At 51.7% G+C, this 27555-nt stretch overlaps 1 protein-coding gene across 6 annotated transcripts in view; it reads left to right on the forward strand.

Annotated features, from left to right (window-relative positions):
- The window catches only part of PASK (PAS domain containing serine/threonine kinase), a 50322-nt gene that overhangs the window by 6100 nt on the left and 16667 nt on the right, over nucleotides 1-27555 (forward strand). For 4 of the 6 annotated variants that reach the window (XR_004441473.1, XM_033229504.1, XM_033229506.1 and 1 more), the window contains exons 2-12: nucleotides 742-979; nucleotides 3322-3554; nucleotides 4299-4469; nucleotides 5358-5498; nucleotides 6081-6215; nucleotides 8424-8684; nucleotides 9859-10027; nucleotides 12932-13088; nucleotides 16150-17399; nucleotides 19442-19626; nucleotides 20358-20525. Coding sequence is in view for 5 of the 6 variants with exons in the window: in XM_033229504.1 (XP_033085395.1) it covers nucleotides 784-979; nucleotides 3322-3554; nucleotides 4299-4469; nucleotides 5358-5498; nucleotides 6081-6215; nucleotides 8424-8684; nucleotides 9859-10027; nucleotides 12932-13088; nucleotides 16150-17399; nucleotides 19442-19626; nucleotides 20358-20525 (3066 nt within the window). In the remaining variant the exon portion in view is untranslated. Of the gene's footprint in view, nucleotides 1-712; nucleotides 980-3321; nucleotides 3555-4298; nucleotides 4470-5357; nucleotides 5499-6080; nucleotides 6216-8423; nucleotides 8685-9858; nucleotides 10028-12931; nucleotides 13089-16149; nucleotides 17400-19441; nucleotides 19627-20357; nucleotides 20526-27555 lie in introns of all 6 variants that reach the window. The other 2 variants (XM_033229505.1, XM_033229507.1) reach the window with 2 other exon arrangements.

Here is a 27555-nt window from a genome sequence, read left to right on the forward strand (position 1 = left end):
TGACCTCACTTGTTGGCAGTGCCCAGGTGATTCTGTGTGCAGCTGGTCAGATGGTCAGGACTCACTGTTTAGGGGAAAGCTGGGACCACGGGAGCTGTGCAGCCCCCCATGCTGATGGGTTCATCGTGACCTGGGAGTGTTTTCCGTTGGTGTGTACTTGCAGCCCCTGCCTTCGGTCATGACTCCTTCCCACCCTGTTCTTTGTTTTCCTCTCTCTCTCCTTCCCTCTTTCCCATATCTTCCTATGTATTTTTCTTGGAAAGAGCTTCTTTTTTTTAGAGACAGAGTCTCACTCTATCGCCCAGGCTGGAGTGCAGTGGTTTGATCTTGGCTCACTGCAAGCTCTGCCTCCCGGGTTCACGCCATTCTCCTGCCTCAGCCTCCTGAGTAGCTGGGACTACAGGCACCCGCCACCACACCCGGCTAATGTTTTGTATTTTTAGTGGAGATGGAGTTTCACGGTGTTAGGATGGTCTCGACCTCCTGACCTCGTGATCCGCCCGCCTCAGCCTCCCAAAGTGCTGGGATGACAGGCGTGAGCCACTGCGTCCAGCCCGGAAAGAACTTCTTTTAGCACCACTTTGGGCCGAGCGTTCTCCCATCACAGGTTCTGACCTGGGATGGCAGTTGGGGGTGTATGTCTTTTGGGGCTGAGCTGAACTCAGCATTACGAATTAGTTGGTTAAACTGTCTTTATGTTTTTGCTTTGCAGATGTTAATCAGCTTCACGTTATTTTCTAGTTGTTAGAGGTGGAAGCTTGGCAATTGGCCTCCCTTCTTCCCATGGAGGACGGGGGCTTAACGGCCTTTGAAGAGGACCAGAGATGCTTTTCCCAGAGCCTCCCCTTGCCAGTGCCAGCAGAGGGCCCAGCTGCACAGACGACTGCCAAGCCCAGCAAGTCGTTTTCCTCAGCCCACAGACATACGAGCAGAAGGAATGGGCTTTCCAGACTCTGCCAGAGCAGGACGGCGCTGTCCGGTAATGACCTTCGACCATTGCAGGCCTTAGTGCACGGAAATACAAATGTGGAGTTGCTCTGTGTTCTCACGGAAACCCTCTCACCAGTGGTTAAAGTCACTCTGTGTCTGCAGAGAAAAGTTCATGGTTTAGGTGCTCGGCTCGCGCTGGCAGGTGACTGCGGCTGGACCCTTCCTGCTGCTTTTGCTCTGCTGTGATTCCCAGGCATCTGGCGCTTCTGTTTAGGCAGCAGGTGGAACTCACCTTCACATTTCAGGGTCAAGTTACAGCAAAATGTTATTTCTTACTTCAGAGTGTGTGAGAACGCTCTTCTAGGTTAGGCTATTTTACTAGGGAAATTCCGCTTTGCTCATGCATTTACTGAGCTAAATGCAGTTTAGCTGGTGGACCAAGAATCACGGGGCAGAAGTCTGTTGGTGCCTCCTATGTCTAAGCACCCTAAGGGTCTGGGCCATGGTGAGGAAGAAAGCGTCACTTGCCTTTGAGGGGCTGTCTGATGCTGTGTGCTTGAAGTGGGGGGAGACCTGGAAAATGGGGAAGTGGGGCACAGAGCTGCAGGAAACGGCTCTGTGTGCAGGAAACGGCTGGGTGTCTGGTCTCCAGGCCGACGAGCACTTCAACACTGGAGGAGGAGGGTGCTGGAGCTGAGCTTGTGCACTGGGGTGTCTCGGTGGCATTTGTGCTTGCTTCGTGGCCTTTATCAGGGTTTGCTGAGGAATGGCGGTATATAGGCTGAGCAAGAGATGGTGGGGTGGATCGGGGTTTATCGATTATAGAACAGGCTTTTCTAAAGGGATGTGAAGCACCGCCAAGTCCTTTGAATTTTAAGCTGTTGCTTGTAGTATTCTGGCGAGTAGTTTTGTTGTTCTAACTATTGAAGTTTAAGGCTAAGCACAGTGGGGTCTCTAATCCCAGTTTGACTCTTAGCTATTGTGTGTTCGGAAATTGTATGAGGGTGTAGAGCGGAGGGCCCTGTGGAGAGCGCCCGGGTTACTGCAGGGAGGGCTGGGCCGGGAGGCATGCAGTGCCCTTGGGAGTGGGCTTCACCCAGGCGCTGATCAGGAATGTTCTCAGTGAGTGTTGACAGGTGTGTTCCTGTTTTGGAGCATCGTTCTGGTGGCTGCATGAGGAACAGGGGTGGGAGCCAGAGGCACAGGCCTTGAGACAGGAGGAGGAGCTGCGCTTGGTGACTGCTGTCTAGGAAGAGGAGGGGTGAGAGAGTGGCTGGATGGCCATGTGGTTTCCAGCCGCAAAGAGTGGTTGCGGTCAGGCCACTCACTGAGAAAGTCAGGGTTCCTGGATAAAGGACACGGAGGGGAGGATGGGAGAGAAATGGAAGGGCCAGGTCTCGGGTGCTTGGTTTTGAGCTCTGGAAGAAGGCAGCTGGTGTCTCCTGAGATAGGGAAGAGGGGGAGTGGGCCATGGGAGGTCCGGGCTGGAGGTGTGAGTGTGGGAGTCTTCAGTGCATTTCTAGTTTAGATATATTTAAAGCTACCGAGGAATGGGTGAGATGGAACCAGGGTCACTGAGAGGTGAGAGGGTGGGAGGTGGGGGAGCCCAGGTGCCCAAGGAAGGTGGTGTGGGAGGAGGGTGAGGTCTGAGGAATGACTGGGCTGAGGGTTTTGGGAGCCATTGGAGGCATTGCTGAGAGTGAGGACGCTGCACAAGGAGCTTTTGAATCGAAGGACGCCTCCAAGGAGTAAGTGATGGGGCACCTGCCGGAGTAGCTGTGGGGTCTTAGAATGACTGACGAAGGACAGACAGTGGGAAGGAAGGGACCTTTGAATGTGATTAAGCTGTTTTGGTTTTTGAGACAAGATCTCACTCTGTTGCTCAGGCTGGAGTGCAGTGGCGCAATCATAGCTCACTGCAGTCTCAAACTCCTGGGCTCAGGCAATCCTCCTGCCTTAGCCTCCTGAGTAGATAGGACTGTGGGGGCACACCACCATGCCCAACTAATTTTTAAAAATTTTATTTTTAGTAGGGACCGGGTCTCGCCGTGTTGCCCAGGTTGGTCTTGAATTCCTGAACTAAAGCAGCCTTCCTGCCTCAGCCTCCCAAAGAGCTGGGATTATAGGCACGCCTGGCTTTGAGTGTCATTTAGACACAGAAGTGTTGATCTTGTGCTGTTCATGCTTCTGAGTGGACCTGGTGGTTGCCTCAGTGGATTCTGGGGACCATGTTCAGACACACGATGAGAGTGTGTGTTAGCTGTGCAGACTGACTTAATCCTTAGATCTTTTTGCAGGAGTTAAGGGCAAGGGCTGTGTGCTGTGGCGTTTCGGAAGGTGGACTCTGGCAGCTGTGTGAAGTCTAAAGCTTTGCTTCGCTTCTCTTTTCAGAAGACAGATGGAGCTCCTACTGTCTGTCATCACTGGCTGCCCAGAATATTTGTACAAGTAAACTGCACTGCCCTGCCGCCCCCGAGCCCACGGACCCGGCTGGGCCTGGGGGCAGTGTGTCCTGCTGCTCCCTGCTGCGGGGACTGTCCTCAGGGTGGTCCTCACCCCTGCTTCCGGCCCCTGTGTGCAACCCTAACAAGGCCATCTTCACTGTCGATGCCAAGACCACAGAGGTATTTGCTTCTGTTTTAGATCCAGCTGTATAGATGTGGATTTGGGGTTTGTGCCTTAAACCTGGGATTCGTGTGTTTTTTTTTTTTTTGAGACGGAGTCTCGCTCTGTCGCCCAGGCTGGAGTGCAGTGGCCGGATCTCAGCTCACTGCAAGCTCCACCTCCCGGGTTTACGCCATTCTCCTGCCTCAATCTCCCGAGTAGCTGGGACTACAGGCGCCCGCCACCTCGCCCGGCTAGTTTTTTGTATTTTTTAGTAGAGACGGGGTTTCACCGTGTTAGCCAGGATGGTCTCGATCTCCTGACCTCGTGATCCGCCCGTCTCGGCCTCCCAAAGTGCTGGGATTACAGGCTTGAGCCACCGCGCCCGGCTGGATTCGTGTGTTTTAATGCAATTAGAAAAACATTTGGGCACTTTGGGAGGTGGGAAGATCGCTTGAGCCCAGGAGTTCAAGACCAGCCTGGGCAACAGCAGGATCCCATCTCTACAAAGAAATTAGCCAGGTGTGGTGGCACACACCTGTAGTCCCAGCTACCAGGGAGGCTGAGGCAGGAGGATCACTTGAGCCCAGGAGTTCAAGGCTGCAATGAGCTACGATTGCACCACTGCACTCCAGCCTGGGCAAGAGTGAGACCCTATCTATCAGGAAAAGGCCGACTTCTGTGTGGTCCTCCTGGGCTGTTCTCGGCAGCTGGTGGAGCTGCTGGGGATGTCTGCATCCTTGTTCCTCTTTGTGATTCCTCAGATCCTGGTTGCTAATGACAAAGCTTGCAGGCTCCTGGGGTACAGCAGCCAGGACCTGATTGGCCAGAAGCTCACGCAGTTCTTTCTGAGGTCAGATTCCGATGTGGTTGAGGCCCTCAGCGAGGAGCATATGGAGGCTGACGGCCACGCTGCGGTGGTGTTCGGCACGGTGGTGAGTGGGTGCGGGTGCAGAGCTCAGTCTGGACTCAAGACCAGCAGCGTATGGCAGGAAGAGCTCAGTGTTCCCCACTAGGAGCTCTGCTGGGGGTTGGGTGGCACCAGGGCACCTCAGCTTCTTCAGCTGAAAATGTCATCCCAGGTGCCATTTCCCTGCTTTAGCTGCAGTGAGGGTGGGGGCCCTTTAAAAACGAATCGTCACAGGAATGGACACTGTGGCTGTGGCTGGACTCCCGGGGGGTGTCGTGGGTGGCCTTTGCTTTGTTTGAGGGCTATAGCTTCACTAGTGTTTTGCAGTCCTGCTGGGCACCACATCAGATTCTCAAGAGTATTATGGTTTTATTGTCTCTTGATTTTTACATTCTGTTTGGTGTTTGTGGGAGTGGGCAGGGCTGTGGGCCTGGAAGTGTTTCCCTAGACAGTGTTGATTCTCTCACCTGTGCCGTGTGTCCAACCTGGACATGGACAGGTGAGCTGAGTTGGATGTGGAGGACTGAGCCCAAAGCATGGAAAAAGCTTAGCACCAATTGTATCAGAAAATCACTGGTTCAAGCAACTGACTACTAAGAAGAAAAAAATTAAGATATTCACCATGTGTTGGTGTCTGTTTCTTTAAGAAATAACAGATACTGCTTTTTTCACCCTGCAATATTACCATGAACTGAGAATGAAATCAACTCTCTTGATAAAACTTGCACTTGGAGATTTTAATGTTCAGTATCAGAAATCTTGTTTGTGCTTTGGTAAATTTCTGAAATGAAGGACAGGTAAGCAGAAGTTGAAAACGTTGCAGTGCCTGGAGTTTGGGCCTCCTGGAGGTGGGTGCTCCACCCAGACTGGTCTTTTGGGTCCATGGCATGCAGGTGCAAACCTGTCTCCACAGGTGGACGTCATCGGCCGTAGTGGGGAGAAGATTCCAGTGTCTGTGTGGATGAAGAGGATGCGGCAGGAACACCGCCTGTGCTGCGTGGTAGTCCTGGAGCCCGTGGAGAGGGTCTCGACCTGGGTTGCTTTCCAGAGTGATGTGAGTGTGCAACTTTGCCTCATGTCTCACAGATGCTGGAGCCGGCGTTGTTCTCCTCTTCAGCAAGTGCTGGTCCCTGTCTCATTCTTTTGGGAAGGAAGAGAGGATGAGGAGCCTGGAGGGTGTGCCCAGTGGTGCCCTCACTGATTGTGTATGCTTGGGCAGGGAACGAACCTCCCATACTTCAGTTCCTCACCTGTAAACCAGGGCATAATCATAACTCCTCATAAGGTTGTTTCAACATTTAAATGAGATAATATGTGTCAAACCCCCGGAATAGCAGCTGGCATTCGGGGCAGCCCTCACGTGTGAACTGGGATGTCATTAATGAGCTGTGGTGTGGGCCAGGCTCCTGAAGCACAAGAAAGCCCACAAGTTAGGTTCATCTCTGGTAGAAGGAGAAAGATGGTGATACTCTTATCCAATTCATGTGTGTATGTCTCTTGCACTTCCGATGGAGAAATCATGTTGGGGTCTTGCTTATGAAAATAAGCAAGCTTAGTTAGAAAATACTGAAGCTTAGTGAAATTTACAGCTGGAGCGCAAGAAGCTTTTAGGATAAGCGCTGGGCTTTTCCTCCAGGGCCTCATCACGTCGTGTGACAGTCTCTTTGCTCATCTTCACGGGTACGTGTCTGGGGAGGACGTGGCTGGGCAGCACATCACAGACCTCATCCCTTCTGTGCAGCTCCCTCCTTCTGGCCAGCACATCCCAAAGGTAGGGCTCCTGACCTCCTGCACTGTGTGATGGGGTTGAGTTCTTAGCTCTGAATCCATATCCAGAGACGTAGACCAAGGGTTTCGGAAGGCAGGGGCGGCCTTGAGGGTGGGATGTGCTCAGTTTTGAGCTTCCTGTGCACTGAGGCCTTGACCAAGGGCGGGAGCCTATGTGGTCTCCCAGCTGACCACTCCTGTCCCCTGAGTCTTGTCCCTGGAGCCTGCTAGGGGCATGTGTTGGGATCTGTCTTCAGGGAGGACTGGCTGATTGTCGGGTTTCCCCTCAAAGCAGGATGGCCTTGTCAGCTGATGGGGGCTGCAAGAGCAGCGTTGGAGGGCAGTGGAGGTATGATCTGAGGCTCCAGTCGTCATCTGAATCCTCCAGATTGCCTGTTTCCCACCTAGTGTGTGGCTTTCACACAGGGGACCCCATTACTTGAGCTGAACTGATGTCACACCCCAACAGCCTGCAGGGTGGGGCAGGACAGTTGGTTTTGGCTGAAGGCAGCTCTGGGGCTGTAAGAAGTAGATCTTTTCAGGACATCCACAGGAACTCCCCACTTTTCTGTCTTACCTTAAACCAAGACCTTCACCCTCTGAGCCTGTCATTTACTATTTTAAGCTTCCCAGCTTGGTTGGAAGCCCTGCTCCCTGCCACGTTTGTTCTCTCTGTGCCCTTTGCTCTAAAGCAGTAGCCACTTGGGCCTCAGAGCGGGCAGGAGCATCAGCCGTTGCCATTACTCCGAGAGGCTGCTGGGCAGCATCTGCCGTGTCTGAGCAGAAGCAAACCTCTGACCCGTCTGAGCCATGTGTTCAAAGGAATGTGCGCTGGAAAACATGCGTGAGCGCGTTCTCAGCAGCAGCACTGTTCCTAGTATCCCCACACTGGAGCCACCTAACACCCCGCAGTGGCAAATCGAGACAGACTCTGTGAGCCATGGAAAGGGGACCCTATGTCCCGCTCATTTCTTGGCTGGCTCACTGGGGCCTGCGGCCATGTGAGGTTCGGCAGAACTGGGTCAGGGCCTGTGTTTGCCACAGGGAGCCTGGGGTCTTGAGTTCTGACCTTGACTAGGGGCAATGCTATGTTCAAGGCAGGGTAGATGAGCTGCCCTGCCTGCCTCCGACACAGGCCCCTCCAGTTCTCTCATTTTACAGGGTGAACCTTTAAACAAGGGCAGACACACAGGCCTAGATCCAGTTGCCATCTTGTAACTATAAAGGGAAGAAACTTAAAAATTTTTGGTTTGGGCTGGGCGCGGTGGCTCATGCCTATAATCCCAGCACTTTGGGAGGCTGAGGCCAGAGGATCACCTGAGGTCAGGAGTTTGAGACCAGCCTGGCCAACATGGTGAAACCCCATCTGTACTAAAAATACAAAAATTAGGTGGGTGTGGTAGCAGGCGCCTGTAATCCCAGCGACTCAGGCGGCTGAGGCAGGAGAATCGCTTGAACCTGGAGGTGGAGGTTGCAGTGAGCCAAGATTGTGTCACTGCACTCCAGCCTGGACGACAGAGTGAGACTACGTCTCAAACAAACAAACTTTGGTTTGGAGTGCTGTATTCATCAGGATTTAGTTGGGAAACCGAGTGCATTCCAAGTTCTTAAAGCAGAGGGAATGCAGTACAGGGGTCTGGTTGTGTGAGTGATGGGGGAGCCGAGAAGGCCGCTGAGAGCTGAGCGACGGTGGGAACCACTGCCCCCCAGGCAGGACGGATGAGGATGGAGGGAGGGACTGGGCCACCCACAGAGGTGGAAGCTGGGACATTGCCCAAGGCTGAGAGGGGTGGGAGAACACATCCACAGACGCACAGCTGGTGCGGTGCAGCCTGTGGGGCCAGCATCCTGGGGCCAGAGCAAGGATGGCAGTTGCCAGTGACGTGGTTGAGCCCCAAGCCTGAGCCCCACAGCCCTCCCTCCCTCCCTCCCTCCCTGCTGGTGCCTGGCCCGCAGTCGGGGTGTCTCACTGGCCCTGGGGTCGCTGTGCCTGGGGCGGCTCTGGACACTGAGTCCTCCCCACCCACAGAAGGGCTCTTTCCTGGGCCAGGTGGGCCCGGGAGGAGAGGAAGGCAGAGCAGGGTGGGTGTGAGATGTCCTGGGGACCTGCCCTGATGACATGTGGGGTAGAAGTCAGGTCGGATGCAGCCCAGATGCAGTGCTCTGTCCATGTGAAACCCGGCTTGAGCTAAACGACAAGCCTTTCTTTCAGAATCTCAAGATTCAGAGGTCTGTTGGAAGAGCCCGGGACGGCACCACCTTCCCTCTGAGCTTAAAACTGAAATCCCAACCCAACAGTGAGGAGGCGACTACCAGGGAGGCGGCCCCTGCGAGGGGCTACTGGGCATCTATCTGGGTGTTCTGCACCATCAGCGGCCTCATCACCCTCCTGCCAGATGGGACCATCCACGGCATCAACCATAGCTTCGCACTGACGCTGTTTGGTTACGGAAAGACCGAGCTCCTGGGCAAGGTGGGGTTGCCCTGGGCTCCTGACTCCCCGTTCCCTCCGAGGAAGCTGCTGTGCTCTGCAGTGCAGGCTTGCGTGTGGCACAGGCCTCGCGCCCGGCAAGCTCTCCAGCTCGCACCTTTACCCAGGAGGGACCTTGGGTCCAAGGAGGGAGGTCCCTGCTGAGGGAGGTCCCTGCTCACAGCTGCCAAGCTCCTTCCTCTCCACCCCTCCCCAGCAGCCACCGTTGGAGGGAGGGAGAGGAGCACTGAGCACTGTGCCTCGAAGCCCTAGAGATCTGGTCTGACTGATGGACCAGGGTTTACAACACAACTGCGGGGGTTCATTTCTCACCCTAGTAGAAATAATAAAAAGCAGCTAAGCTAAGTTGTAGTTAAGTTAAATTTAAGTTAGTTAAAAAGCAGTTAGCGTTCTTCCTGGATGCTGTGGGCAGTGTCCCATAGCTTTGAGGAAGCATCTGTCAGAGCAGCTCCTGGCCTGAGAGGCCCCACAGTCCTTCTGTCCTGGGCACACGTCACTGTTCCGGCCACTAGTGAGCCATGTGAGGTGAGGCTTGCAGACATAGGCTCCCAGATCCATGTAAACATGGGGCCAAAGGCCAGATGTCTGCTCCAAAGATGTGTCGATGTCGCTGTAACTTGCTGCAGACTTATGTTTTTACGTTTTACTTAAGAAAAGGGGCCGGGCACAGTGGCTCACGCCTGTAATCCCAGCACTTTGGGAGGCCGAGGCAGGTGAATCACGAGGTCGGGAGATCGAGACCATCCTGGCTAACACGGTGAAACTCTGTCTCTACTAAAAGTACAAAAAATTAGCCAGGTGTGGTGTCAGGTAGCCTGTAGTCCCAGCTACTTGGGAGGCTGAGGCATGAGAATGGTGTGAACCCGGGAGGCGGAGCTTGCAGTGCGCTGAGATCGCGCCACTACACTCCAGCCTGGGCGACAGAGCGAGACTCCGTCTCAAAAAAATAAAGAAAAGGGAAAAATCATGAATTACATGTTGAGCGTCAGCGGGGCTTCGGGTCTGTCCAGGGACATTTGGCCCGAGGCCTCTCCCGACCTTGAGGGTGAACCCGCAGGGACTGGCTCTCCTTGTGTTCATTCCTCCCCCAGGGGGATGGTCCAGTGGGTCAGTGTGGATCCTCCAGGTTCTGAAATGTCCCCACTTTGTTTTCTAGAATATCACTTTCCTGATTCCTGGTTTCTACAGCTACATGGACCTTGCGTGCGACAGCTCATTACAGCTCCCAGACCTGGTCAGCTGTCTGGATGTCGGTGATGAGAGTGGGTGTGGGGAGAAAACCTTGGACCCATGGCAGGGCCAGGACCCCGCTGAGGGGGCCCAGGGTAAGACACATCCTCCTCCTCCTGAATGCGCCTGCAGCTGCTAAGCCCCAGACAGCCCCGTGCCTCTGAGACAGGGCTGGGAGGAACAGGAGCTATGGCCCCTCCAGAGGCTCAGGGGTGCTGGGGGCGCAGAGTGGGGGTGACTGTTTCCTGGTTTGGTGTTCCTCTCTGTCTCAGGGGCTGTGACAGGTTATTCTTACAAATGTATGAGCATAGAGAAGAAGAATAGAAAACCCCCAAGATTGTATCACCTGTGTCCATAATATCCGAGACACATCATCGGAGACACAGCTAACTGACAGTCTTAATATCCGAGACACAGCTAACTGACAGTCTTGTCTTTTCTAAGTAAACTTATGTAGCTTCGTGTAGTTTGAGTGAATCCGTGTAGCAAATCGGATTACAGCTGACCCTTGAACAACTGGCTTTGACATTGGAGGGTCCACTTACACACGGATTCTTTTCAACCTCAGAAATCCAGTGTTGGTGGGAGGTGAAGTTGGCGTATATGGAGGGCTGACCTTCCGTGCAACTCTGTTCCATGGGGTGGGCTGTGGGACTTGAGGGTGTTCGGATTTTGGCATTCTGGGGGTCCTGGAACCCATCCCCTGAGTGTACTAAGGGTTGACTGCAATTCCTAAATCGAATGTTCTACCAGTATTTCCTGGTTTAATTATATTTATCCCAAATAGTTTTAATTTAACATTTTAAATTATTTCAACAAATACTCCCGAGTCCCTTTCATATGCACAGTCTTAGGTGTGTGGCATGTGAAGACAAGCACACTGCTTCCTGTCCCGAGGGACCCACTCTGGCTGGGAGCAGTGGGGGGCAGTGGAACCCACTGATGTCCTGGCAGGGCCCATGCCTGAGCTCCTGGTAAGGAGCAGGCCCCTGGCTGCTTCCACAGTGCTCACTTTTTTGTTGACAAGCATGGGGTGGGGGTGCATCCTGTCCCTGGCTCTGCCCTGGTGGGGACCCCGGGACTCTGCCTCCATGGGCTCTGCCCCCCTGGAGCGTGGACTTACTGGGTGTAGTTCTGGAGTCCTGGGCCAGGCTGGGGCTCAAGGATCTGGGTGATGGTGTGGCAGGGGCATCGGGTGGGGGTCTCTGTTCTATGGAAGGAGATAGATATGTGGGCGTGAGATAGAGAGAGAGAGGCCGGTGCTGGCAGAAAGCACAGCCGCCTCGGGGCTCTGCATCGTGGTGGGGCCAGGCGGGTCAGCAGGTGCTGGCTTGCGAGGTTGTCCTGCACGCGGTCACTCGGGTATTGAATGAGTGCGAAAGTGGATTTAATACAGTCACTGAGGAAAACTACAGCTTCACAGGACTGACTGGCCTTGTGAGATAAACATTCACCGTCAGACACTCACTCACCCAGACAAGCTTTCTGGGCTTCGAGTGAGTTCTTTGGCACACGCCCACGGCCTCCTTCCCCACAGGGTCTCGCCTGGGGCATTAGAAGCTGGATTGTAACATTTGTTTTAAAAGATGCTTTGTTAGGCTGTTGGTTCTCCTTACAATCCCTGCTTTCCTTAGCATGTGGTTCCCCTCATCGTGTCTGGGTTTTTCTATCTCAAAATCTATCCTTTATACGAGCTTTTTCCTCTGGCACTGATGATATTCCCCTTCCCCTTTTTCCAGAATTCCAAATCCTGACCTGTGCGCGCATGCCTGTGTGTTTGGTACACGCTCTTTGTCGGATATTTGGTGGTTGGGGGAGGGGATCACAGCATTTCTGCACCTCTCACATTGCTTCCTGAGGATGAATACTTAGAAGTGGAATTTCTGGTTTCAGGGAATGAACACTTTTGCTAGTTATTGTCAAAAATGCCTCTCGGAGAAGTTATGCCGAACCACCCAACAGTCCTGGTCATGGAGCAGGCTTCCCTTGGCTTGGGGCTAGGGTTTTTCCCCTGGGTCCTTCTTTTTCTTTTTTTTGAGACGGAGTTTCGCTCTTGTTGCTGAGGCTGGAGTGCAGTGGCACCATTTCGTCTCACTGCAACCTCTGCCTCCTGGGTTCAAGTGATTCTCCTGTCTCAGGCTCCCGAGTAGCTGGGATTTCAGGCATGTACCACCACACCCGGCTAAGTTTTTATTTTTAGTAGGACGGGGTTTCTCCATGTTGGTCAGGCTGGTCTCGAACTCCCAACCTCAGGTGATCCACCTGCCTCGGCCTCTCAGAGTGCTGGGATTACAGGTGTGAGCCACCGTGCCCGGCCTCCCAGGGTCCTTCCTAATGCAGGCTGCTTTCTCTCATGTAACCAAGAGACACTCATACCCTACCATGTGCCAGGCTGCGTTGCGGGCAAACACCCCTGCCCTCATGGGGCCTGGAGGAAGCCAGGTGACACGTGGAGCCCAGGAGGCGGCCAGAGCTCAGGAGGAAGGCAAAGAGGGCGTGCAGTCTTAGACTTGGGGTCCCAGGAGGCCTAGGGAAGCCTTGTAGATAGCCAGGTACAGTGTTTCTGGGATCAGGAGCCACGATCCCAAGGCCTCTGATACTTCAGGTATGGCAGGGAGGCGGGGATGGCTGACCAGAGAGGGCCAGGTGGAGAGACCTGGGGGAGTGAGGCCACAGGGTTGGGGGGCCATGGCCAAGACTTTGACTTCTACCCAGAGTCAGATGGGAGCTGTTGGAGGGTTGTCAGCAGATGAGGGCCGTGCTCTGACTTGGGTGTTAATAGGATCATGATAGCTGGCTGCGGATGTCCTGGGCCAAGCAGCAGGGAGACAGGAGGCAGAGAGAGAGGACGCTGGTTTGAACCTGGGACGCCTGGGGTGGTGAAAGGTGGCCAATGCTGGTAATGCTGTAAAGGAGCCTCAGTGAGTTCCAGGCAAATGAGCAGATTCGTTTTAGGGAATGTCTGTAAAGAGCACACACTCTTTTGGTGTTGCTGCCAGATCCAAGGATCGATGTCGTGCTTGTTGATGGCCACATTGTGCCCCAAGATGAGACCCAGAAGCTAGTGGAAAGCCAAGACATCTTCACCGGGACTCAGACTGATCTGGGGACTGGAAGCCAGCTCCTTTCCTGCCTCTCTCCTCAGCCTGCTCCAGGGTAAGTCCCTTGGTGGGAGGTTGCAGGTTTAGTAAAAGGCCAGGCAGATGGTAAGTGAATGAGGAACATGTCAGAGAGAAATATTCAGCCTATTATTCATAGTAATATTGAAAACTCACATGTGTTGAGCGCCTGCTCTGTTCCACACACAGTGACAGCTGGGTTTTCTGCGCTGCCTGGCTGAGTCCTTATCAGCCGGTATGGGAGGGCACCGTGGTGTTACTATCTGACTGGAGGGATAAGGAAGCAGTCTGTGGAGAGTTCCAGATTGTTTAGGTAGATTTCAGAGAACTGATGAAAACATATCATAATTTTATCATTTTCTTTTATTTTTTTTTTGAGACACAGTCTCGCTCTGTAGCCCAGGCTGGAGTGCAGTGGTGCCATCTCAGCTCACTGCAAGCTCTGCTTCCCGGGTTCATGCCATTCTCCTGCCTCAGCCTCCCAAGTAGCTAGGACTACAGGTGCCTGCCACCATGCCCGGTTAATTTTTTGTATTTTTTTTCAGTAGAGACAGGGCTTCACTGTGTTGGCCAGGATGGTCTCAATTTCCTGACCTCTTGATCCGCCTGATTCGGCCTCCCAAAGTGCTGGGATTAATTTTATCATTTTCAAAGTCATACGAATCTGTTCTCTTTGCATATTTTAAAATATTCTATTTAGAGTTAAAGAAGTTTATATTAGAGAATTAGGAACATTTGGAAAAGTAGAAATAAAAACTTGTTCTATTCTCATAGTCCTATTGTGCATAGCATGTGTGTGTGTTTTTAACCCATTTTCTTCTTCAGAATCTTTTTTTTTTTTTTTTTTGAGACAGTCTCACTCAACCGCCCAGGCTGGAGTGCAGTGATGTGATCTTGGTTCTCTGCAACCTCTGCCCCCTGGGTTCAAGCGATTCTCCTGCCTTAGCCTCCTGAGTAGCTGGAACTACAGGCACCTGCCACCACGCCTGTCTAATTTTTGTATTTTTACTAGAGACGAGGTTTCACCGTGTTGGCCAGACTGGTCTCAATCCCTTGACCTCATGATCCACCCACCTTGGCCTCTCAAAGTGCTGGGATTACAGGGGTGAGCCACTGCACCCGGCCCAGAATCTTTTTTTATGCACAGTTTGCAGTAAAGGTACCCAAACTGTAGGTGCCCTGGTGGTCCAGGACCCTTTCTTGGCTGCTTGCAGACCCCGGGTCCCTTCCTGCACCGTGCCCCCTACACATCTGGCCCAAGGGTTTTGATGGAAGGGCCGTGGACCCAGGTGACCGCGGAGAGGAGAACGGGTGCTGAGGCTGCAGCAGTCCGCTACTCAGGCCCCAAGAGCATGGGTGAAGATGCAGGGCTGCCCAGGGGCCTCAGCTGTGTGTCCAGACTGTGCCCCAGAAGTTGCCCAGACTCTTTGGCAAGGGACTTTATGAGACCCTTGTGGTGTGCATTGGCCTCCTGCCTTACTGCTCCTGCAGGAGGATGTGTGGTTTTCTAGCATTTGCATGGGGTTTGTCTCAAGCATGGGATGGATAGAGAGGGAGAGGGAGGTGCAGGGGAGAAAGAGATGGGAGAGATGGAGGGAGAGATGCAGGCAGACACAGACCCTCAGCCTACCCCTAGTTCCCCTCAGAAAACTGCTTTTCCTCAGAACTTGGCTCAGAATCCCTTTCTCTGTGGAGCCCACCCTTGGGTTGTATCCTTCCTCTTGGTCTTTTTTTTTTTTTGAGATGGTCTTGGCCATTGCCCAGGCTGGAGTGCAGTGGTGTGATCACAGCTCACTGCAGTCTAGACTCTTGTGCTCAAGCCAGGTTCCCACTTGAGCTGCCCAAGTAGCTGGGACTATAGGTGTGTGTCACCACGCTGGCTAATTTTTTAATTTTTTGTAAAGACGAGGTCTCCCCATGTTGCCTAGGCTGGTCTCGAACTCCTGGGCTCAGCCTCCCACAGTGCTGGGATTACAAGTGTGAGCCACTGTGCCCGATCCTGTGCTCTTCCTGAGCCTCTGGTGTACCTTTACTAGGTTGCTGACGTTAACCTGTTTGTCTGTCCCCGAGTGAGGGGGTGCGGTCACATTCTGTTCATCTGGTGCCCAGTGTCAGTCTGTCGTGTGGAGGCCACAGTGTGTGGCTGACAGGAGGCCTGGGTCGTTTGGCTCTGTAATCATCCTGTCTGGACTGTGGCAGCCTCCTCGTGGGTCACCATGTGCCAAATGCTGGGGGACATTGTGTGCCACCTCTTAGGAGCTGCCCTCACCAGCCTCCTCTCTCTTTTTTGGCCCCTGTCCCCTTCTTTCTTTGTTTTTGTTTAAGACAGAGTCTTACTCTGTCACCCAGGCTGGAGTGCAGTGGTGCAACCTCTGCCTCCCAGGCTAAAACGATTCTCCTGCCTCAGCCTCCAAGTAGCTGGGATTACAGGTGCCCGCCACCACACCTGGCTAATTTTTGTATTTTTAGTAGAGACAGGGCTTTGCCATGTTGGCCAGGCTGGTCTCAAACTCCTGACCTCAAGTGATCCGCCCACCTCGGCCTCCCAAAGTGCTGGGATTACAGGTGTGAGACACTGTGCCCGGACCCCCGACCCCTGTCCCCTTCTGCGTGGGCCCCATCTAAGAGCCATTTCCCTAGTGGCTGTGAAGTCAGATGGTGTTTGTAGTCAATCAGTTGTTTTTTTTTTTTTTACTGTTGTAGAGTTTGCCAGGGACCCTCCAATCCTCTCCTTTCCTCTCACACCTCCTCAAGGCAGCAGCAGGGACTTCCCCTTGTAGGCGGGGCTGCGGCTAAGCTGCACGGCTGACTGGGGTTTGGAGGCCCTGAGATGAAGTGAGAGTGCTGACCAAAGCATAGGCAAGTGCTCCTGTACTTTACTGCTGGGCTTTTGGTAGCATTCTCTGCTAAATCATTTCTAAATACGGACTTAATTGGGAGAAATTTAAGTGCTTTTTAACTTGGTCACAAAATTTGGTCTTGTTATAAATAGATGGCATTTAATGCTTTGCACTTAGTTCTAATGGACAATCGGTGCAATCTCTCCTTTTGACTCATCTGTGGCCCTACATGGTGGTCACCCATGTCATTATCCCCAGGGTGGACAGTGTCCCAGAAGGAAGCCTGCCAGTGCACGGTGAACAGGCGCTGCCCAAGGACCATCAAGTCACTGCCTTGGGGAGAGAGGAACCTGTGGCAATAGAGAGTCCTGGACAGGATCTTCTGGGAGAAAGCAGGTCTGAACCAGTGGATGTGAAGCCATTTCCTTCTTGTGAAGATTCTGCAGCTCCAGTCCCAGCTGAGGATGGGGGCAGTAATGCTGGCATGTGTGGCCTGTGTCAGGAGGCCCAGCTAGAACGGATGGGAGTCAGTGGTCCCAGTGGTTCAGACCTTTGGGCTGGGGCTGCCATGGCCAAGCCCCAGGCCAAGGGTCAGCTGGTAGGGGGTAGCCTCCTGATGCACTGCCCTTGCTACGGGAGTGAATGGGGCTTGTGGTGGCAAAGCCAGGACTTGGCCCCGAACCCCTCTGGGATGGCAGGCCTCTCGTTTGGGACACCTACTCTAGATGAGCCGTGGCTGGGAGTGAAAAATGACCGAGAAGAGCTGCAGACCTGCTTGATGAAGGAGCAGCTGTCCCAGTTGAGCCTTGTGGGAGCCCTGGATGTGCCCCATGCCGAACTCGTTCCGACAGAGTGCCCGGCTGTCCCTGCTCCTGTGTTGTCCTGCGATCTGGGAGGCAGTGACCTATACGGTGGCTTCACGGGCAGCTCCTCAGCCTGCTATGCCTTGGCCACGGACCTCCCAGGGGGCCCAGAAGCAGTGGAGGCCCAGGAGGTTGATATGAATTCGTTTTCCTGGAACCTCAAGGAACTCTTTTTCAGTGACCAGACAGACCAAACTTCATCGAGTTGTTCCTGTGCTACGTCTGAACTCAGAGAGACACGCTCTTCCTTGGCAGTGGGCTCCAATCCAGATGTGGGCAGTCTCCAGGAACAGGGGTCATGTGTCCTGGATGACAGGGAGCTGTTACTACTGACCGGCACCTGTGTTGATCTTGGCCAAGGCCGACGGTTCCGGGAGAGCTGTCTGGAACATGATCCAACAGAACCGCTTGAGGTTTGTTTGATGTCCTCTGAGCATTATGCAGCAAGCAACGGAGAAAGCCCAGGACACGTTTCTTCCGTGTTGGATGCTGGCCCTGAGGACGCGTGCCCATCAGCAGAGGAGCCAAGGCTGAACGTCCAGGTCACCTCCACACCCGTGATGCCCGGGGCTGCTGGCCTGCAGCGGGAGATCCAGGAGGGTGCCTACTCCGGGAGCTGCTATCATCGAGATGGCTTACGGCTGAGTATGTCCCGGGCCCCGTGGGAAGAAGTGTGGTGCCCCCAGAGCACCGTGCAGTGGGGGTGCGGGGCCTTCCTTGTTCTGGGGTCTGATGGGGTTTCGCCCTGGAATAGTTGCAGCAGAAATCATGTTTTAAAGGAGAATGCATTATCCTCCACCCCTTGAAAATGAAGATTACAAATGTGTGTGCAAGGGGAGGGTGGCGCCCAGGGTCCCAGGACACCTGCCCCATGCCCATCAGTTCCAGCTGTGTCTCCCAACCCAGGCCATACACTTCAGAGAGCCACTCCTCGCAGCAGCTTGGGGAGATTCTGTTGGGAGCAGGAGAGGCGCGGGGACGTCATGCTGGAGTCTGTCTCTCAACCTCCCGCCGGCCCCCACCCCAGTGGTTACATGGAGAGGCCTAGAGAGATGTGAGCATGGCGAGGTGCTCACGTGTTCTTCTCCTGTGCTTTTGGTGTTTAGGCTGCCCTGATCGCTGAAAAGCGAAAAACCTCCCTTCTGTGAGGGTCATGTGATCAGGTCACTCTGCCTCCCACTTTGAGGTTGATTCTGTTTTACTTTCTTTATTATTTTAATTTCTCTTTTTTTTTTTAAGACAGAGTCTCGCTCTGTCGCCCAGGCTGGAGTGCAGTAGTATGACCTCGGCTCACTGCAACTCTGCCTTCCCGGTTCACGCCATTCTCCTGCCTCAGCCTCCCGAGTAGCTGGGACTACAGGCGCCACCACCACGCCTGGCTAATTTTTTGTATTTTTAGTAGAGACGGGGTTTCACCGTGTTAGCCAGGATGGTCTCGATCTCCTGACCTCGTGATCCACCTGCCTCAGCCTCCCAAAGTGCTGGGATTACAGGTGTTAGCCACTGCACTCTGCCAATTTTTTATTTTTTTATTTTTTGAGACAGAGTCTCACTCTGTCACCCTAGCTGGAGTGCAATGGCATGGTCTTGGCTCACTGCAACCTCCACCTCCCAGGTTCAAGCGATTCTCCTGCCTCAGCCTCCTGAGTAGCTGGGACTACAGGCATGTGCCACCACACCTGGCTAATTTTTTTGTATTTTTAGTAGAGGCAGGGTTTCACTATGATGGCCAGGCTGGTCTCAAACTCCTGACCTTTTGATCCACCCACCTTGGCCTCCCAAAGTGCTGGAATTACAGGCGTGAGCCACCGAGTCCAGCCAATTTTTTATATTTTTAATAGAGACGGGGTTTCACCATGTTAGCCAGGATGGTCTCGATCTCCTGATCTCGTGATCCGCCCGCCTCAGCCTCCTAAAGTGCTGAGATTACAGGCGTGAGCCACCGCACCCGGCCATATTTTCCTCATTTCTTAATAGCTCCACATTATTTTAACCAGTTGTTTTGATATTGCTGATTTTGTAGTGCTGATAACTAGGGTTCTTTATTTAAAAGAATTTTGTAAATAATACATGTTATTTGTACAAACATTAGAAATATAAACAAGAAGAAAATAAAATCAGCTGTAAATCCCCACCACCAAAAAAGGCTAACCACACTTATGTTGGTGTATAGCAGGAGACTGTGGAAAAATGCATACGTGCTTTCTCTATATAAGTGGGTATGAAGTTTAATATGGCTATTAGTGACTAGAGTAGGTACACGTGTACATGGTTTTAATGTAAGCCATTCACATTCTTGTCACCAGAAGGCCGAAGACCCACTGTGTGTAGGGGCACATTGAATGCAGGTTCCTCAGGCTATTCTGAGTTTGGGGTGGTCTGCAGGCCTCTCCGGAGGGCTTCCTTGGCCTCTGGCTGCCCTGAGTGAGGAGGTGTGGTTGTTGCAGGCCTGCAGGCTATGGTCCAGGGGTGTTTCCCTGGCTGGCCCTGACAGCTTTCCTCTAGACCTTGGTGCTGCCTGCCTCTGCCTGGGCTGTTCTCTGGTCCGTGCTCTGGGGATTGAACTTTCTAACCTAAAGCTGCTGGGGATTGAACTGTTGCATTCTGGGGACTGGACTTTCTAACCTAAAGCTGCTGTCTAGCCAGGTCAGCATAGGCCTGTGCGTTCTTACCTTCTTACCCTTCAGGTGTACAGTTTGAGGTGAGGCGGGTGGAGCTCCAAGGCCCCACACCTCTGTTCTGCTGCTGGCTGGTGAAGGATCTCCTCCACAGCCACCGCGACTCAGCCGCCAGGACCCGCCTGTTCCTTGCCAGCCTGCCCAGCTCCACCCACTCCACCGCTGCGGAGCTCACCGGACCCAGCCTGGTGGAAGTGGGTATTTGCAGTCAATGCCTGCCCTGGACTTGTCTTGTACTGTGTGGCAGATATCCTAGTTGGCATCTCTCTTTGTTTCCTCGGGGATGGGAATACGGTCTGTTTGTAACTGTTGTTTTCTTTTTTTTTTTTGTGGGACGGAGTTTTGCTCTTGTTCCCCAGGCTAGAGTGCAATGGCGCGACCTCGGCTCACTGCAACCTCCGCTTCCTGGGTTCAGGTGATTTGCCTGCCTCAGCCTCCTGTGTAGTGGGGATTACAGGCACGCATCACCACGCCTGGCTAATTTTGTGTTTTTAGTAGAGGCTGGGTTTCTCCATGTTGGCAAGGCTGGTCTTGAACTCCCGACCTCAAGTGGTCCACTCGCCTCGGCCTCCCAAAGTTCTGGGATTACAGAAGCAAGCCACTGCACCCGGCCCTGTTTGTAACTTTCCACACTGTCTTCTAGTATCCAGTGTGACTATAAAGCCACTTTAAATCTGCATAAGCCCATGTGTATGGTGGGGTGTGAACACGTTTCAACATGTGTGCCAGTTGGGATCAGTGTGCAGAGGCTGCTTGGGGTGCCCTGTGGAGATAGACCTGTCTGAGAGCATGGGAGGAGAGGGGACTGGAAGGCAGGGCACACCTGCCTCAGGCGGCTACTGAAGACGCAGGGGTCCACTGTGGGTGCTGCACCTCTGCCAGGTGCAGTTGCATGTGACCCCACAGACCTTCCTCTGCATTGCAGGTGCTCAGTGGCAGACCCTGGTTTGAGGAGCCCCCCAAGGCTGTGGAACTGGAGGGGTTGGCGGCCTGTGAGGGCGAGTACTCCCAAAAGTACAGCACCCTGAGCCCGCTGGGTAGTGGGGCCTTCGGCTTCGTGTGGACTGCTGTGGACAAGGAAAAAAACAAGGAGGTATGCTGGCTGTGGGAGGGGAGTGGCGCCGGGCACCACTTCAAATGACTCTTGACTTTTGGTCCCAGTTCTCTAAACCTGGGGTTTTTGGAGGAGTCCTCTACATAGGGCACCAAGCACACAACCTGGCATGTGGGCGGTTTCCGGATACAAGGCAGCTCTCCCAGCAGCACACATGTCAACATCCAGGGTTGCTGATCCCGTCAGGTAGCTTCAGACCTTGAACAGGCCAGGCTCAGGGCTTCGCCTCCTGCCCTTGTGCTGAGATCCAACATCTGGATCTGTGTTCCCTCCTTTCTGAGCCTGGGTCTTGCGCCATTCTCCTACTGCCCACTTAGATGCTGATATCTCGCGGGCACTGTACATGCATGCTTCAAACCAAATTTAGGACCTCCTCCACCCCGCTGGAAAAAAAACCCCCAAGAAAGAGGCAAGCAAGCTAACCAGCAGAAGCCCTTGGTCTTCCCAGGTCCCGGGAGTGATTGTGTTGTTTATAGCTCATGGCTGGAGCAGGGATTGGTGTGTGCTAGGCGTCCCTCTAGGTGCACTGAATACTGCCAGCTGCTCGTTCCCCCCACCCCTTTCCTCCCCAGTTATCATGGCCATTCTTACATATTCTCCTTCCAAGTAAGGTTTAGAACTTACTGTCCCTCCCTCCCAAGTCCTCTCGGGATTTGTAGCTGCCTGGACATGTTGCGTTGTGGGGGAGTTGACCTCAGGACGATGCCCACTTTCCTGTTCAGAAGCAGCATCTGCTGCTTGCTGTGAATCCTGTTAGATTGTCCAGGTGTGTTCGTGCCTGGCTTGGCGGGTTCCTGGGAGGGTCACGGAATACTGCCCATGGGATCCTTTGCTCCCTGCATTTTCTAGTCACTTGTGGCTGGAATACACCAAAGATCCGAGCTTGGATTGATTCATCATATGTCTATATCCAAGTCTTCCTAGTACTCATGCTTTTTTAGTGGATCTTTTGGATTTTCTAGATCAACAACCACTCCTCTGCAGTAATGACAATGTTGTCCCTCCCCTCTGTGATTTGCCCGTCATCATCCTTTGCTCCTTTGCTCCTGTCTGTCTTTAGCTAGGACCTGTGGAGTGTGCTGCACAGCAGGTGTGCCGCTGCTTCTCCTGGGCTCTGCGGCTTCTCCAAGGTGGCCATGGCTCCTTTCATTCCTGATGAGCATCTTTTATTCGAGGATCTTTCATTTTACTTTCAACCTGCTAAAATGTTTTAAGAATGAGTGTTGAGTTCTATCCAATTCTATCAAAAGATGTCTTTTCAGCATCTACTGAGATATTCATATCCTTCTTGCCTTTATTAATAAAATGAATAACATAGTCACAGAATCTGTCTTTGATTACATTATAACAGTTCTTAATGCATTGCTGAATTTGACTTGATTTGCTATTTCTCTTTTTTTTTTTTTTTTTAAGACAGCGTCTTGGTCTGTTGCCAGGCTAGAGTGCAGTGACATGATCTCAGCTCACTGCAACCTCCGCCTCCTGGGTTCAAGTGATTCCCCTGCCTCAGCCTCCCAAGTAGCTGGGATTACAGGCATGCGCCACCACACCTGGCTAATTTTTTGTATTTTAGTAGAGTTGGGGTTTCACCATGTTGGCCAAGACGGTCTCAATCTCTTGACCTTGTGATCTACCCACCTTGGCCTCCCAAAAGTGCTGGGATTACAGGTGTGAGCCACCGCGCCTGGCTTGATTTGCTATTTCTTTTTTTTTTTTTTGAGACGGAGTCTGGCTCTGTTACCCAGGCTGGAGTGCAGTGGCCGGGTCTCAGCTCACTGCAAGCTCCGCCTCCCGGGTTCCCACCATTCTCTTGCCTCAGCCTCCCGAGTAGCTGGGACTACAGGCGCCCGCCACCTCGCCCGGCTAGTTTTTTGTATTTTTTTAGTAGAGACGGGGTTTCACCGTGTTAGCAAGGATGGTCTCGATCTCCTGACCTCGTGATCCGCCCGTCTCGGCCTCCCAAAGTGCTGGGATTACAGGCTTGGGATTTTTTTCGTTTATATTCATACCTGAGTTTTGTTTCATTTCGTTTCTTTTCTCTTTTTCATTTATATTCATACCTGACTTCCTTCCTGCCTTCCTGCCTTCCTTCGCTCCCTCCCTCCCTCCCTCCTCCTTCCCTTCCTCTTCCCTCCTTCCCTCTTCCTTTTTTTTTTTTTTTTTAATGTCAGAGTTGCATGAGGCTGGCCTAGTGGCGGTTGGATGGTGTGTCAATACCTGGAAGATGATGTTCCCTTGGCTGTCCTAATTCTTGTTTCACTCTCTTTGTTTGCTTCACTTGCCAGATAATTGTCTGTTTTACTCATCAAGTATTTTTTTGGTTTCTTTTAATTTCTTATACTTTCTATGAGTTAATTTTGCTATTTTTCTAGATTATTGTATTGAATGTGTATTTTCAATGCTGTTAGTGATAACAGTGTTTACAGTATTAAGCTTTCAGAATATACTTTGGCCATATCCTAGAGGTTTTACTCTACAGTGCTTTTGTTGTCATGTGTTTCTAAACAGTTTGACTTTTTTTTTTTTTTTCTTTTTTTGAGACTGGGTCTCACTCTGTCATCCAGGCTGAAGTGCTGTGGTACGATCTAAGCTCACTGCAACCTCCGCTGCCTGGGCTCAAGTGATCCTTCCACCTCAGCTTCCTGAGTAGCTGGGACTACAGGCATGCACCATCACATCTGGCTAATTTTTTTGTGCTTTCTTTTTTTGGGGGATAGAGACAGAGTTTTGCCATGTTATTCAGGTTGGTCTCAAACTCCTGGGCTCAAGCGATCTACCTGCCTTGGCCTCTCAGTTCTGGGATTACAGGTGTGAGCCACCATGCCCAGCCAACAGTTTGATTTTTAAGTTTCTGTTTTCATCTTTCATTTATCTGAGCAGATCTTTTCATTCTTGGTTTGTATCAGGAATCCGATGGACTCTAGGAGTTTCTTTAAACCTTCATAGCTTAAGGCAGAAGAAAGAAGCCCCAGCATCTTTCTCTTGCTGTAAAAAGAAACCACATGAGTAGTTTTTGCCTTTAAAAAAAAGATGTTAATTTAAATGTTATTATAAAGCCAACAAATTATTGAGTAAAGGAACCAATCAAAAAATAGACTCTTAAGGGTTGTTACGGTTCATAGAACAGAGTGCAGTTCCCATGTCTTAAGAATCTCCTGGCCGGGCGCGGTGGCTCAAGCCTGTAATCCCAGCACTTTGGGAGGCCGAGACGGGTGGATCACGAGGTCAGGAGATCGAGACCATCCTGGCTAACACGGTGAAACCCCGTCTCTACTAAAAATACAAAAAACTAGCCGGGCGACGTGGCGGGCGCCTGTAGTCCCAGCTACTCGGGAGGCTGAGGCAGGAGAATGGCGTGAACCCGGGAGGCGGAGCTTGCAGTGAGCTGAGATCCGGCCACTGCACTCCAGCCTGGGCGGCAGAGCGAGACTCCGTCTCAAAAAAAAAAAAAAAAAAAAAAAGAATCTCCTTTGTACCAAGAACACTCCTAGGCCTGGTTACCTGGTGACAGACAGCAGAGATGGGCATACATCCCCTGCTGTCAGTGTGCTGGTGGTTACCTGGTGACGGAGAGCAGAGATGGGCATACGTCCCATGCTGTCACTGTGCTGGTGGCTACCTGGTGACGGAGAGCAGAGATGGCCATACGTCCCCTGCTGTCACTGTGCTGGTGGTTACCTGGTGATGGAGAGCAGAGATGGGCATACGTCCCCTGCTGTCACTGTGCTGGTGGTTACCTGGTGACGGAGAGCAGAGATGGGCATACGTCCCCTGCTGACACTGTGCTGGGCAGGATGGGAGAAGCCAGGGTGTTGGGAGGTTGATCCTGTACAGTTTATTAGAACTAGCTTTATGGGTGGGATGCAGTGGCTCACACTTGTAATCCTAGCACTTCAGGAGGCCGAGGCCAGAGCATTTCTTGGCCCAGGAGTTTGAGACCAGCCTGGGCAACATAGTAAGACCTCGTCTCTACAAAAAGTTACAAAATTAGTCTGATGCAGAAGAATCACTTCATCCCAGGAGGTCGAGGCTGCAGTGAGCCAAGATCATGCTATTGCACTTCAGCCTGGGCAACAGAGCAAGACCCTGTCTCCAAGAAAAAAAAAAGCCAAGAACAACAACAACAAAAAACTAGCTTTGTGGTGAATAAAAATGGCTTTCTTTTTTCTTCCCAGCTGTAGAGGAAAAGATAATTTTTAAAAATCTTTCTGAGTTTTTTTCCCCAGCGTTTAGGATGACCTGCTATTTCAGGGTTAACCATTAATATCCCAGTAGTTATTAAAAGAAAGAGAGCAGGCCTGAGACATACACAGCTTATGACATGTGAGATAAAATGGCAGAAGAACACTTGAATATGTAGAATATGAGACACCTATTGTTTTCCAGCTAATGCTCTGAGTTATTTAGGCAAATACTTAAATGCAGGATGCACAAATCATGAGTGTACGTTGTTAGGGACGTTCAGCAACTGGACACACACACCACCAGCACCCAGATCAAGATGCAGAATTTCCCCAGTATCTCAGGAGCCCTTCTGGGCACAGACCCCAGGGTACCCACTCCATAATCAGGCTTGCCTATTTCTGGACATTCTGTCTATTTATGTAATGCTCTAATGATGTGAGCTCCAATGATGTTGTGTATCTTTTTGTGTGCTTGTTCACCATCTGCATATTTTCTTTGATGAAATCTTTTCAAACCTTTGCCAGCTTTTAAAAATTGGGTTTTTGAGGCCAGGTGCAGTGGCTCACGCCTGTCATCCCAGCACTTTGGGAGGCCCAAGCGGGAGGATCATGAGCTCAGGAGTTCGAGACCAGCCTGGCCAACATAGTGAAACCCTGTCTCTACTAAAGATACAAAAAATTAGCTGGGCGTGGTGGCGCACACCTGTAATCCCAGCTACTCAGGAGACTGAGGCAGGAGAGTCCCTTGAACCTGGGAGGTGGGGGCTGCAGTGAGTCGAGATTGTGCCGTTGCACTCCAGCCTGGGCGACAGAGAGAGACTTCGTCTCAAAAAAAAAAAAAATTGAGTTTTTAAACACTATTGAATTTTAAGAGTTCTTTATAATTTCTAGTTACTATTCCTTTATCTGACAGGGAATTTCACCCATGCTGTGGCTTGTCTTTTCATTCTCTTAGCAGTGCCTTTTGGAGAGCAGAGGTTTTTAATTTTGATGAAGTCCAGTTTATCAATTTTTCTGTTATGGATCATGCTTTTGGTATCCTACATAACCCAGGGTCACAAAGATTTTCTGTTTCCTCCTACAAGTTTTATAGCTCTCGGTTGTACATTGAGGTCTGTGAGGCAGTGGGAGTTGGTTTGGTGTGTGGTGCGAGCCATGGCTGAGGCTTACCTTATACATGTGAATTTCTACTAGTTTGGCACCAGTTGTTGAAAAGAATCCTTTCTCCGTTAGATGATCTTGGTAGCCTTGGCAGAAACCAATTGACCATATGTGTGTGGGTCTGTTTAGTTCACCAGTCTATGTGTCGATGCGCCTGCCAATGACTGCAGCTTCATAGTGAATCTTGAAACTCCGTCCATTTTCAAGACTGCTTTGAATATCCTAAGTCCTTTGCTTGTTCATGTAAATTTTAGAATCAGCTTGTTGATTTAATTAATTAATTAGTTTTGGAGAAGACAGGGCCTTGCCCTGTCACCCAGGCTGGAATGCAGTGGTGCGATCATGGTTCACTGCAGCCTCCACCACCTGGGCCCAAGTGATCCTCCCTTCTCCAGCCTCCCAAGTAGCTGGCACCACAGGTGTACACCACCATGCCCAGCTAATTTCTTAATTTTTGTAGAGATGAGGTCTTGCTGTGTTGCTCAGGCTGGTCTTGAACTCCTGGCCTCAAATGATCCTTTCTTTTTTTTTTTTTTTTTTTTTTTTTTTTTTTTTTTGAGACGGAGTCTCGCTCTGCCGCCCAGGCTGGAGTGCAGTGGCCGGGTCTCAGCTCACTGCAAGCTCCGCCTCCTGGGTTTACGCCATTCTCCTGCCTCAGCCTCCCAAGCAGCTGGGACTACAGGCGCCCGCCATGTCGCCGGCTAGTTTTTTGTATTTTTTAGTAGAGACGGGGTTTCACCATGTTAGCCAGGATGGTCTCGATCTCCTGACCTCGTGATCCGCCCGTCTCGGCCTCCCAAAGTGCTGGGATTACAGGCTTGAGCCACCGCGCCCGGCCCAAATGATCCTTTCATTTGTGTTTCAAAGTGATGGGATTACAGGTGTCAGCCATGGTTGATTTTTTTTTTTTTTTTTTGAGACAAATTCTTGCTTTGTTGCCCAGGCTGGAGTGCAGTGGCTTGATGTCGGCTCACTGCAAGCTCCACCTCCCAGGTTCACGCCATTCTCCTGCCTTAGCCTCCTGAGTAGCTGGGACTACAGGTGCCCGCCACCTCGCCCGCCTATTTTTTTGTATTTTTTAGTAGAGACGGGGTTTCACCGTGTTAGCCAGGATGGTCCTGATCTCCTGACCTCGTGATCCACCCGCCTCGGCCTCCCAAAGTGCTGGGATTACAGGCGTGAGCCACCGCGCCCAGCCAGTTGATTTTGTTAATGATGCCTGCTGGGATTTTATTTGGGTTTGTATTGTCCGAGCTATTCAGGGAGAAGTCACACATTGATCGAATCTTCCATGCCGTTTACTTAGGTCGTGTTTGAATTTTCTCATCGATGTGCTGCAGTTTTCAGCATGTGAATCCAGCATATTTTGTTAGGTTTATCCCTAAGTGTGTCACGTTTTGGATGCTGTTGTAAGTGGTATTGATTTTTCATTTTAATTTCCAGTTCGTCATTGCGAGTATATAAAAATACGATCTATTTTTCTGTGTTGACTTTGTGTCCTGCAAACTTGCTAAATTTTTTTGGTAGATTATTTGGGATTTTTTTTTTTTTTTTTTTTGAGACGGAGTCTTGCTCTGTCTCCCAGGCTGGACTGCAGTGGCCGGATCTCAGCTCACTGCAAGCTCCGCCTCCCAGGTTTACGTCATTCTCCTGCCTCAGCCTCC

Source organism: Trachypithecus francoisi, unplaced genomic scaffold, assembly GCF_009764315.1.
Source record: "Trachypithecus francoisi isolate TF-2019V2 unplaced genomic scaffold, Tfra_2.0 Lachesis_group13, whole genome shotgun sequence".
Lineage (NCBI taxonomy): Eukaryota > Metazoa > Chordata > Mammalia > Primates > Cercopithecidae > Trachypithecus > Trachypithecus francoisi.